Below are 13,587 nucleotides of genomic sequence, written 5' to 3'. Positions count from 1 at the left end.
GACCCCGAGATCATAACCGAAGCCGGAACCAAGGGTCGGTGCTTAGCTGACTACACCACCCAGGCACCCATAAAATTGTGTTTTTTGAAGCAAAAAGCTTACAGTTGACATTGAAAATAGGGTCAAGGAGAATTCTAAAATTAGGATTGTTTTAAAAGCCACCTTCAGACTTGAGAGAGCTGGGAGCACTCTGTGGCCAGCCTTCCATCCTGAGGTTCCATATCCAGGCCTAGATGCTTCACTAAACCGTGTGCCTATAATCACTTTCAGAAGGGATTCATTTGTGTCATTCATTCAGTTATAAGTACTTTCCTGAGCTCCTACTTTGTGCCAGGCACTGAGACGGTAGATCTGTAAGAAAACATTGTCCTGGCCCAGAGTGGCAACCCGAGTACTACGTGCTCCATGCTATGAGAGTGGAAGCATGCGCCTTCCAGGGGGGACCTGAACACAAGTACAGTTCTCCTGGAGGAAGGTAGAGCAGCTGACCTCTAAAGGCAGCCAGAAGGGGACATTCTAGTTCTGTTTCGGTTTTTGGGTGGTGGTGGGGGGAGTGCATTATTGCATCCACAGGGCCAAGAAGAGAGTAATCGGAAAGCAGCTGCATATGGTCTGGCCACTCAATGCACTGGGGGTTTATGACTGTGGGTGGGAATCTGGCAAGAGACAGGGTGAAGAAGGACCTTGCAAGAACAGCCGGAGGGCAACGAGCCGTCACTGAAGATTATTCAGGGGGTTGAAGTTTGGAGCACAGGCCTAGCAAACTGGGAAAGACGGGAGCCACGAGGAAAAATCTTTCCTTCACTTTAACACGCGGTCATCACTGTCTCATTTCCTCAGAAAGAGCCTCTTAATAAAGACACTTAATACCAATTTCCCCCCAAAGCGTGCAGCAGTATTCTATAAAAATGGAATTATGAAAACAATTGTTTTCAAATTAGAACGATACTCTGAAATAACTCTGGAAGGCTTGAGGGCTTCTGGCCAAACCACGCTAAGTTAAGGAGAAAGAACCTCCAATTCTCCGGACAGTTCAGATGGGATGAAGAAGTTATGGTGGAAACGAACTCTTCATATCTAACTTCTCTCTTGTTTTCTAGAAGCCATGCCCATTGGGAAGGAGGCAACTCCCTGGGCCCCACCTGAGCTGGGCTGACGTCCTTCCTGGTTCAGCCTCTTTGGCATAGCTCCTCACGGATGGGGACAGTCACACCACTGACCACTCCCTAAACTACATGTGAACCTGAACTTGGATTAAGAGTTGCATTTTTCCCATGTCTCTCTGGACAACTGATGAGCTAGCACTGTACAAATGATCTCTCTTGTTTTGGTTTAGTTCTTTGGGACATTGCCACCAAGGTGGTATGTTTACAAAAACATATGAAGTCTCTTCTCAAGAATTTCCTCATTGGAGTTTCACAACTCTGAGAGGTAGAGTAAGCAAGGGTTTCCATTTATGCCAAAGGAAGAGATTTCAGACTGCATGATTATTAATGAAGACGAGTATTTTTTCCATATATGTATCAGCCACCAGTATTTCTTTGTAAACTGCTGTTAGTCCCTTTTCTTTTCTTTTTGAATTTTTTTTTAAATTTTTATTTATTTATGATAGTCACACAGAGAGAGAGAGAGAGGCAGAGATACAGGCAGAGGGAGAAGCAGGCTCCATGCACCAGGAGCCTGACGTGGGATTCGATCCCGGGTCTCCAGGATCGCGCCCTGGGCCAAAGGCAGGCGCCAAACCGCTGCGCCACCCAGGGATCCCGTTAGTCCCTTTTCTACAGAGGTCATAGGACACTCTGGTCCCCACAGAGTGCTGTATGTCCAGTGATGCTTAGCAAAGGAAGGTAAGAGTGCTTCATTTAGGGTATGGCTACCAAGAATCTTGATTCAAGATACCTGATCACTACATGTAGTGAAGTTTGGGGGGGGGGGGGGTTCCTTTTTTTTAAAAAAAAAACTACAACTAGCTAGAGTAGTCAAATGGCTTAAATTAGTTTCACAATAGCTATGGTCACTGATCAAACGGAAATAGTAAAAAATAGAATACAAATAGAAGAATTAACTAAACCCATTTCCATTTATGTTTCTATGGAAAAAAAATTACAACAAAGAGCAGCTCATTATCATCTGGATGTTTGGATATTTACACTGTCCTGTGAATAATGAGCTAACGCTGACCAAGCACAGCTGATATCCATAGGAACCCACTTGGGGGCTTAGGAAGGACTGGATTCACTGATGCAGATTTGGGAAGCCTCAAATTTCTTGGCTACCTTCCCCACCCATGGTTATACGCGGAATATCTCTGTAACTTCTAAAGATAAAAAGGCTTGCTGACAACACCATCCATCACACTGCTAATACCATTTATATATAAACCATCATTAGCAAATTTCTTTCAGAGCATGGGTGAAAGAGAAAATGATCTCACCTAATATACTTGCTTTTATTACATATTAAAAATTACATAACTCACCGATAATTACCCTCCTTGTCATGGCTGCTAGGGAGCTCAAATTTTCAAAGATAATTTTTTCCTTTTCCTTCAATTATTTTGTTTTGCCTTTTATTGCATACTATTAGTTTTAGGCCTTGCTGTATACTATGATTTAAAAACAAGCTGCTTTAAATCCTTTTTTAATGTAGCTGAGGTCTAACTAGTGTTTACTTTCTACCATCAAATACAAAATTGCTCTGTGAACAAAACAGTAATCAATTCACTACATCCCTGAGGCTGGTGAGGGATGAGAATAAACAGTAATGACTAATTCTGAGTTTGCAGCCCTCCCCCTGGGTGTCTAGTTAGATCAAGGGGGTGATTTATAAATTTCCCAAAAAGGAAAAAAATAAGTTGCACTTCCAAATCAAATAACTAAAGGGAATAAATAATCTAAAAACTTGAGAGAAAATTGCATAGCTAATCCGACTGCTGTTTTTCTTTCTGGGTCAGGAAAGGAAGATGAAGAGGAGGGAACTGATATAATCACTGTACTTATGATTAATCTGGGAGAAATAACCTCTGTATTCATGAGCCTATATAAAAAGATAAAACGAATCAGTTCATACTTCAAGTAGGCGAATAGGATACAAAGGCAAGAGCTGCTGCTTTATCACATGTGAATTCTGACGGGTTTCTGTGCTCTTTAATGAAATGAAGAGGAACCTGGTTCTGCAACAACCTCTGCAAACAACCACACGCTTTTTCTGATACAGGATTGATTTCTCCTCTTGCCCCAAAGAGCCATCAGGTGCCAACATCGGAGTGTGGGGATGCCTTCCTGCCCACGGGACAGTACTCACATCAAGCTTGGTCGGTGCCACTGGGTGGTCCGGTTGTTGTGGTTGACATAATAGGTACGACCAAGGTTGTCCACCTTCTCTTCCCAGCCTGGGGGCAGTGGGGGTGGAGGAAGCTCCTCCTGGTGCTGAGAGGCCGAGTCATTCGAGTCCACAACCTCCCAGCCATGCTATGGAATAAAAAGCAAATGAAGATCATTGGGGTGGGCCCTTTACATGGGAGGAAAAACCACCACCCTGTGCTCTGGGTCTTTTATCCTTATTTCTTTGCACTCTGGCTCTTTCAGTAGCTTCACATGCCATGTGTGAAGAAATTCCCAAAAAGGGCCAAAAAAAAAAAAAAAAAAAAAGGAAAGAAAGAAAGAAAGATCAATTCTAGAAGAGTCTCAATAAACTCTGAGCAATGACCAAGTAATTGTGCTGCCTTCGAACTTGACCTCACTGTACAGAGCAACACAGCTTTGGATATGTATGGTCTGTTGTGTTAAGTCACGTTACTCTCTTTTCACATTCAGGTTTGTTATTTTGACCTGAAGGCCTCCAGGGCGGTACGGAGTCATGCCAGAGACATGGGTCATGTTCCAACTGTTGTCTTTTCGACACCTCCATAAGGTAAGAGGGAGCCGGGGCGATAGGCCATGCTGCATGTGTGTTGTTGACAGAGCACGGCATGAGGGGCCAGGAGGTGGGCTCCCCAGGGAGGACGGCACCGGGGCAGGCTCTGGAAGGCCATCGGGCTCCCCCTCTGCATCAGGTACAACCATGAGAGCAGAAGTCTGGGAAGCTGCCGTCCACTTCGGCCCTTCCCACTTGCCGCCGCCCCATAAAGGCTTCATGGTACCAGAGTTAAGAGTTGCATTTTTGCAACACATATTTTAGGCATTAAGTATTCCCTCCTAACATCCCCGAGTAAAGTCACTGGAAAATTAATTCACTGGTTAGTGCAGTTGGAAAGCTACAAGAGTGTAAAAAATTCCTTGGATTTGAGATAAAAATCTGTCGATGTGCTTATGAAACCTTAACATTCATACATGCCTACCACCCGCTTCGCTCCTCCCCATAGACAGAAAGTGCACGAGTGAAACACTGCCCAGAAATATGACCACTTGGCCTGGGGAGGGTTCCGATCACTTGCCCATAACACATAATTCACGAATCACGTATATGCCACAGCTGCAAACAGATGTGTGAGTAAGCCCCAGAGGGGCCCGGTGTAATGCACATTTTCAGAACCATAGGAGACAACAGCACTGTATGAAGCATGCTCGGGGAAGGTACAATGGCATCCACGATGTAGGTCTGTGACTAAGGAGTTATAAAAGGTAGCTATGCCAGGAGGGAAAAAAAGATCCTCTGGACAGCTAATTCCAAAATGGTATTTCTAGACGAGAGCTTTCCTAATGCAACACCTGTTGGCCCAACGCCTAAGAAACTTGGAAAAGCTTTTCGCAATCATTTCATCCACTTTGAAGCAATTCCAAGTGCTATGAGCACATTTACAATGGGCTGAAAGTCCAAAGAAATAAGAGGATGAAATATGGTGAGCAGAATTTCACACAGGGGTGGGGGCTGCTTGTGAAATGTGGGTACAGCATTTTATAAAGAGGAGACTCTTCAATTATCAGTGCTGTAACATAAAATGAAAAGCTTATCTTTTGTGTGTAGTTTTTTTTTTTTTTTAACTAAAGCTAACCACACTGGTAGAGGGTCACTGGTTCAAAGATCCAGGTGAGTTTGTTCATAGTTAAGGTCTGTCCACTTTTATTTCCTTGTTATAAAGGCTTAAATGAAATATTAGTATGATCTTGGGCAAGGTAAACAGATCAAGGCCTGGAGCTCCACAACTTACCTCCATATCATCCCTCTGTTCACTGTTTTCTTCATCTTGACCGCCATTTTTTGGCATATAGGCCATTTTCAATCGCAAAAATCCCTTAACTCGAGATTTATGACTGCGTAACAGAAGAAAATTGGTTATAAAGGATATTACTTGGTTACATCTTTCATATTTATGAGGACATTTTAAAAAGATACAAAAGGAAAAGAAGCTGAAGTCTTCCTTAGAGAAAACAAAAGACCAAAGCATGAAGGACATCTGCACCCCAAAGCCTCACCTTCTTGGTCGAAGGAGAAAGTCCTTAAATGTATAGGGTCGCTCCATGGTCGGATCTTCAGTCTATTGGAAGAAAAAGCAAGTTTCAAAACTCCTGATAGTGTCATATTTTAGATACACCAAACTGGGTTACAGAGAACCCACATTCTTGTGTTTGAATGTGGGAAAGGTGAAAATGGGGTTGGTTCTTCAACCAGTATTTGATGAGTAATTCTTGTATAGGTCACAAAACTTTATCTACCCAGGATCCACTAGATGTCACCATCAACACCCATTTTTAGGACCCAACCCCAGCCTTCGACAAATGACAAAATTACAGTCGTCACTGCCAAGTCTAATTTCTAACTACAGGGTGTAGGCCTCAATCTCACTGATGATTAATTTCAGAGAACCAGTGGTCACTGGTGCCTTCTTGTCCCTGTGATCCAGGAAACCTAAAAATGGAGTTAACAGGAAAATATGCCTGTGAAGGCAATTTTGCTTTATTTTTAACATTAAAGTATCATATCACCAGCCTAAAGATTATCCCCTCCACGGAGACCAGTTTAGGTAGTGCCCCTTGCTGGCACTTACTTCACGGAGCTATACAATGTAATTGTTTTTTTTAAAGAAATCAGTCCTCATTTTGTTGTGCAAAATTCATCGGTCAAATCAAGGCGGCAGTTGTAAAAATAAACGTTACTATTTCATTAATTTTTAAATACTATACATAGCAAAACCTCAAATGCCTAGGCTCTTTAATTAGCAACAATATAAAGTATTTATAGCAAGAGAGACAAACCATGGTTTTATGATTTACTGACTGTTTCCCAGGGGGGTGTGTATGTACGCATTTCTATTTGAAATGTTATAGGTTTTATGTCATTCCCTACATAAAACTCCAATGGCTTCCTACTCTGCTTACAATAAACTGAAAATTCTTTCCTAGAAGGTTAAACATAACCTGGCTTTTCACTACCTATAACCTCACCGTGAGCCAGTCTTTCCATTCACCCCTTGCTCCAACAGTACTGGCCTCATCTCTCCTGGCGCATGTCAAGTCCAATCCTGCCCTAGCAGGTCCTTCTGCTGGACAGCTCTGCCTTGAAATGGCCTCGGCTGGCTCCACTTTGCAACCAGGTAGGAGATCCCAGATCATATCCTCAGATGCTGCATCCTAACGGCCACGATTAGCCTTCCCTTACTGTCCTCTATCAGAGCGTCCTGGTTTATCTTCCCCCTTTTTGTTATCTGAAATTATCTTGCTCATTTATTTATTAATGAATTTGTAATCTATCACTTTCAGAACTAAACTCATGAGATCAGAGACTTGGATTTGCTCACCATGAAATCCTTGGTGCCAAGAATCCTGCCTGGTGCAAAGCAGGCACTTGTACAAGTAGCTGATTAACTCATCTGAGCTATAGTAAATTGTAGAGGCCATGAAAATTCACTGTCACCAAGGATGTCAGTCAGATTCTCTAGGCAGTCCTCTTTCAGGCAATAAAGTTAGCCATTTTGGAAACATTTTCTGAAAAAAAGATGTTTCCAAACATATACCACTTATTACAGAAAATTTATTAATCAAGAATATTATTCCATTTCTTCCATTTCGCATTTATTCAACCACAAATGGTTTTAGAACAATACCCGTATGAAGGACGTGGCTACGACATGGTGCCTTCTCTTAGAGTTACAAGGATGTATATAGCAGGGGCCATGGTATCAACAGGTAACTTGAACTCGGGTGTGACAAATTCACCAACGTGTAGAGATGATGTTCCACGGGACCCAGGGTGGAGGGCAGACACGGATTCTCACTTGGAGATCAAATAGTTTGGGGATGTGTGGTCCACTCTGAGATGAATGGGCAAGTCCGGACAGGGGCCGGATTGGGAGGAAGGGTAGTTCAAGCTGAGGAAATGAGCAAGAACAAACCTACCAGGTCCTTAAGCAGGCAGGAGGGCACTAAGATCAGCAGAGAGCAAGAGACAATAAGCAGAGGGGACCACAGAGCTTGGAGGAACTAATCTGAAAATGAACCCGTCCACACGCTGTGCAATTTAAATGTCAACCACCACACCATCAAGAGGCAGACCTTCTAGGTCTGCGTCCGGGCTTCCTTACGGACAGAGCCATGTGGCCAAGGGCAAGCCCCTTACCTCTCTATGCCTCAGTGTCCTCATCTAAAAAAGTGGGGCTGTAACAGGATCTCAGAGAGCTGCTGTGAGGATTAAACCCTTGCAAGGGTGCCTGGCTCACTTCACACACGCTGGCCACTTATCATCGTCAGCTAATTCTTCATTTGCCTGTCACTTGTGAGTACTGCCACCTCAACGTGCTCCAACAAAAGGCAGGGCGTTAAAAATGAAAATCCACCTCCATGGACATTTTTGCATGTGAACAAGATGGTGATCTTGTAGAGAGTGATAGGACTCTTCCTGGCATTATCCCACAGTCCGCTTGATCCTATTTGCTGGAAAAAAGCCCAGTGGAGGTTCCCAGGACAGCACTGGTAGAAAGCCATCTCAAACAGGCTGATGCTGATGGAATTACTGGGCAAAGTGGACGCTTTTGCTTCCTGTTCTGGGACACTGGCCATTCCAAAGAAAATCTTTTGGACGCGCAGCACTTTGATCTTAAAAAGGGTAGTAGCTTTCAGCAGAACTGCAACCGCTTAACATACAGGGAATTAACCAGCTTTGTGGGCAAATGGAAGCCAACAGAATCATCAGGACGCTAGACTCAAAACCAAAAGCCCCCAAGCCTTAGAGTAAGCCCCCTCTGACCCCTCGCCCAGGCTCCTGACTACATCACCGATCAGTGCTGGAGACTCAGGTCTGGTCCCAGGTACCCTCATCCGTAAAACACAGGGAGCAGACAAACAGCATCTGAGGTCCCTTGAAGCTCCAGGCTGCTGAATTCTACAGGTGAGCGGGAACCATGACCTTGCTACCGGCACAGGTGCTTATCACCTGAGTCGCCTCCAAGCACAGCTAAGGTGCTAAAACCAATACCATCACCCTGAAAGTGCTTCGAAAACTGAAATCCAAAGCTACCCTGATGGTGGCCCCGAGCAGCACTTGACTAAAACAGGAGAAATTACTGTTCTTAAACTAGCTGTCTGTACCACGGCTGTTTCCCACGGATCCAGAGCTTCTGTAGCTGAGTGCGCTGGGTGCGCTGGGGCGACACAGTGGAAGATGCGAGAAAAATTTCAGAGGCCTAACAGGCAAACACCTGCCAGGAAACGTCCTTCTGTTGTTAATACGGGTCTTGGAGCGGTTCTGTATCTAAGTAATTACTAAAAGCAAATCATAAGCTTGAAGTCCTAGCACTTGAACATAAAAGTCATGAAATTTTTGACATGACACCCCCACCGCCACATTGAACTTCACAGACAGATGGAAAAATCGGCCAGAGAATGAGAGTTACGGCTGAGCTTAGGGCTGGGGTGTCCCCCCCCCGATTCCAGCCAGCCCTGCCGCCCGAGTCTCCCAGGTGACACGCACGTCATCATGGTCGCCAGTGCCTCTGCTCAGGGAGCCACAGAGCAGCAGAGACGCGCTCTCACAGAGCGGGGTGGAAACTCGGTGTCATCTAGCACAAGCCTCCTTTTACAGGTGTCAATGCAGAGGCCCAGGAAGGATGACTAACTTCTTAAGGTTACCAGGGTGACTCGCCCATCTCCCAGGTTCGACTCAACCATTCTGGAGAGATCTTTTAAAGCCTGACCTTTGGAGACTTGTGTGAACATGAACTGATGTTTTCTTAATGCTTGGATCTGCATAAAAGGTCGGGCCACCAACCTTACTGGCTCTTCCCCATTCCCCCTCTCCTCCTTTTCCTTGCTCCCACCCTCAAAAACCAATAAAATGGACAAGTATGAAAGATGAGTGGCAAACCTGGAATGGGAGCAAAGGAAAGAGAGGTCCCTCCCATTCTGAGCTCCCATGTCCTCTTGCTTTCCATGTTTAACTTTTTTTTTTTTAAAGATTCTATTTATTTATTCATGAGAGAGAGAGAGAGAGAGAGAGAGAGACAGACAGACAGACAGACAGACAGACATAGGTGAGACTCGATCCCAGGACCCTGGGATCACAACCTGAGCCAAAGGCAAACGCTCACACCACTGAGCCACCCAGTGCCCCTTCCACATTTTCTTCCATAAATAAAACTGGGAGAGCCAACTCTGAGGGCCAAGGAAGGATGAAAGTGAATCACAAGTCTAAAATTACTTGCTTTCCTCTGAAAGCATGTGAGGAGTATGAAGCACGGAGGGATCTTTCACATGATCACTCCTTACTCTTCCCTGCTGAGGGGACAGGGATGGAGCAGACCCTGGGCTCCACTGGCCACTGTGGTGGGTAACTGAGGTGGTGACTGACACGCAGGGTACACCTGGTCTCACACAGCCCCCCGCTCTGTCCCGAGGGCCTCCTTTACTTGTCACCCTGGCAGAAATCCAACTCAGCCCCTCACAACGGCCCACAGGGCCCAGCAGGGCTCACAACTACTCCAGGGACCCAACATCGGGCAGGAGGCCGAGCAGGACCTGTGTGCACCAGGTCCAAGATGCCAAGGTGCTTGTAACTTTAAGCTGTGCGCCACTGGAAGGGGCTGCTTCTGGACTAGTCCACTGAGAGGCAGGGTCGCCCTGACCTTAGAGTCTTCCTGCGGTCAGTGAACTTACAGCTGCCAAGTCATGACAGCTCAGGTAAGCTGCTCCTAAGATCCTAAAAGCAAGGTTTTACACAACAGGCACGAATATCCACTGGCAATGGAGCCAATATGCCTCTAGAATATCAGCAAGGGAGAAGCTTCTTCAGCAAACACCAATTATTATATCTAAAATATTTATTTTGCAAACATACACAAAACACAGACTAGGATTTAAACTATCAAAAATAATTTCTTAACAATCACGAGGGATTACACTAAGTTTAGTTCTGCTACTTGGATCTGCTCCATGAGGCTCTTGATTTAGAAAAGAGCTTCATTCAAATGAAGGCAACCTCTTAAACCAGAATCAAGACAGAGATTTTTTTTTCTTTTAAAGGAATAAAGGTTCCTGATTATCACTGACAGTAAGATAAAGCCCCATTCTCGGTTTAGAAGATCTTAAAATAAATAAATGTGTGTGTGCATTAACATAGAGCCACGTGCAATTAGGTGTTCTGCTAACACAGATTTCAAAAATATAACAAAAAATCACCTCTTTTTAGTTTCAATGATTTAAGTAACCTGGGCTTTTTATTACTACATAACCGTTCTTGGTATATCAGATGCACAGAAATAGCAAGAAACAGTCCAGGTAGGGGGGAAAATCGAAATGCAAAATCACTAAGTAATTAGTGGGGGGGGGGGGGTTGGGACTCCCTCTAAAAGCTGTAATTATTAAAAATAAAAAATAAAAGCTATACTTATTATCTGAGAGAAGAGAATCTGAATCTTTTTTTTTTTTTTAAATCCATGCCAGGGAACTGTTTCACCCTCACTGTGTTATCCAATATGGTGCCACCTGCCACAGGTGCCTTTTAAAATTTTAATTAACACGAAATAAAATGATAAATTCGGCTCCTCAGTCATACTGGCCACATTTCAAATGCCCAACTGCCACATGTGGCTACTGTAATGAGCGACAATGCCAGGCTGGCGTGAAGGAGAAAGCTGCTTCCCTGGATTCTCCTCAGAGACTAGAATCCTGTCTGTCAGCAAACAGCTATTGAAGGAATATATTCTCTATCAGCTACTAGGGGTGCACAAAATTAATAATCAAACACTCTGTCAAATACTTTCAACGCAGAAAAGGCTTGCACAGGTTGGCAATGGCAAATGTACCGCTACCACGACATCACTGCTCTTTGTATCTTCTCTCATTGCTCATGAGACAATTTTCTTTATCTAAAATTTGATGATGTTGACCAATATGGACTCCCGAGGCTTCCACAATACTCAGGAAGCCATCAATAAAAGAGTGACCGCCATTGACTCTGCAAAATATATTCAAATGCTAACATCCATTTCTCTCACCCATATTTGTGATCTACAAAATATAAGGACACTGTGAAATTTTCCCACGAGTGCCTTTCAGGTACAAATGGACACACGACAGCACCTCAAATCCTGAGTCCCAAAGCTGCATCTGTTCAGAAGATGCTGGTTGGGTCCTTCCACCACTTGGAAGGTGAAGAATGCACCCTCATTCCTCTCCTTCTGCTTCCTCTGTGGTCCACTTCCCAGACTGCTGTTGGCTCCATGAAGCTAGTAGAGTGGAGATTATCGCACTCCAATGTAAGCTAATGGTTGGGCAGATCCCAAACTGGGTGGCTCCATCACTCAACCAGCTCAGGTCATGTAGAAGTCCTCAGTTCCCTCCAGGCAGTCACTGGCCACTTTCTTTCATTGGCTGGATTCTGTTCCAGCCTCCAGTTCTGGCACCACTTCCTTCTTTGAAAGCTCACTCTTGCCTCCACCCAAACCCAAAGCTAAATTATTCCCTCTACTGACTTGGTCTCTGAAAAGGAACACACTTCTATTCTCTGGGAGTCTCACCCAACCTTTCAAAACCAATTTGCACTCAATCACTCAAACAAGGGATTGGCGTAACAGGTTGCTTAAATGATTCCACTTATACCTCTTAGAGAGTATTAGGTACATAAATTTGCCTTGCTGAGATTTGGGTTTTATGTTAGGGAAAAAGGTGGTCATGGATACCTGTCAAAGAACTGGCTAACCAACACTGCCTCGAATTGTGAGATTACAGTTTCAACCTGAAGAGCCTAAACAGAAGACCAACTGATGTAGAAACAGGTGAAATCTTTCCTTTCCAATGCTGAGACTTCTATATCCTCTCATTGAGACTCTAAAAGGAGAATCAGGCTTCTGATGGCTTATGGAGTCAGTCTCATGCACACACGTGCACTCTCTGCAAGTACCTTGGAGCTTCAGGTTTTTATATAGAAACAAAAATATTTTAACAATATCACTTTTGCTTCCAATTTTTCGGAAGGGAATGTGCTTGAAACCTTTCTTCCTTAATAGCTCCCCCGAGTAAATAATAAATTGCTTGCTATCACATGCCTTCACAATACATCTTCAGAGCTTCCTGGGTAAGACATAGTCTTTCTTGGTACTTAACATACAGTAATAGCCATGATTTCAATGCAGCGGTAGACGAAGACTAGGTGATTTAAGGCATTTTAGTTTGTAGGTTATTTATGCTCTTTGCTCAAACAAAGCATTAAAAAAATTAACAAAATGCCCTTGGAAGGCAGAAACATTTGACTTATCCTCTCTTAGGTGCTACTAGAGTCACTCTGTGCTGCCCAAAGGAAGAAGGGCTAGGATAAGGGAGCGAACTATCTAGAAAACTAAAGCTGAACTACAAGCTGATCCGCCTTTCATCACGGCCTTCAGGTCCTGCTTCCCCACTCTACCTAGATTACCCTCTGAAGCGTGAAGAGATCTTTAGCCTCAATTATTGGTCAAAAGCCCCAACTGCTCTGCTACTCATCTGAGCAGAGAGGAACGGTAGCAACACCACACAGGCTAACTCAGTACAGTTTTTAAAGCTGGAGGGGGTGTTTCCAGCTGACAAGTTCTCTCAGAACCCACAGCATCTTTTGTCTCCATGCTGCCTGAGAAAAGCCATACACCCAAATCTGGGAAGCACTAGCTTATATGGATATAGCCCAAGAGAAATAGAGTGTGTCATTCTAGACAAAGGGAACAAATGCCTGAATGGACCCAAAGGATGAATTTGAAAGTAAAGACATTTCAATGACAAGAAGGAGGGTTTGAGAGAGAAAGGGAGCTGTTTTATATGATGTGACAAAAGAAGACCAGAAGCTGGTGGTGCAGACAAGCATACTTGGATGATTTAGATACAGCTGGTTTTTACAATTAAGCTCTCTCCCATCCTCCTGAAACGGCCACTTTCTAGAAAGGGGCAGGACTAGACCACATGCTCTTCATTCCACCCTGCTCCATTGCCTTGAGGAAATATTGCTCTGAAAGATACCTAACCGGAATCCATTAGAAATCGCTGCTCACAACATGCACCATAAAGCAGGTAGGTAATGGTCCTTACCGGGAGGTGACTAAGGGGTATGTCCACCTGTCCCAGGAAGTCGTCTCGTGTCTGTTGAGAAAAGAGCAAAGAGTTAATATCCTCATGTAACCATTAAGTGTCA

At 44.2% G+C, this 13,587-nt stretch overlaps 1 protein-coding gene across 16 annotated transcripts in view; it reads right to left on the bottom strand.

The window, feature by feature from the left end:
- NEDD4L (NEDD4 like E3 ubiquitin protein ligase) overlaps window positions 1–13,587 on the bottom strand; it is a 342,878-nt gene that overhangs the window by 69,801 nt on the left and 259,490 nt on the right. For all 16 annotated transcript variants that reach the window (XM_072757960.1, XM_072757957.1, XM_072757971.1 and 13 more), the window contains 4 exons: window positions 13,485–13,535; window positions 5,415–5,476; window positions 5,150–5,252; window positions 3,304–3,470 (listed from right to left, as the gene is read on the bottom strand). In XM_072757960.1, coding sequence (XP_072614061.1) covers window positions 3,304–3,470; window positions 5,150–5,252; window positions 5,415–5,476; window positions 13,485–13,535 — 383 coding nt within the window. The remainder of the gene's footprint in view (window positions 1–3,303; window positions 3,471–5,149; window positions 5,253–5,414; window positions 5,477–13,484; window positions 13,536–13,587) is intronic.

The sequence above is a fragment of the Vulpes vulpes genome, chromosome 5 (genome assembly GCF_048418805.1).
Source record: "Vulpes vulpes isolate BD-2025 chromosome 5, VulVul3, whole genome shotgun sequence".
Classification (NCBI taxonomy): Eukaryota; Metazoa; Chordata; class Mammalia; order Carnivora; family Canidae; genus Vulpes; species Vulpes vulpes.
This window is presented reverse-complemented; position numbering and strand designations above follow the sequence as displayed.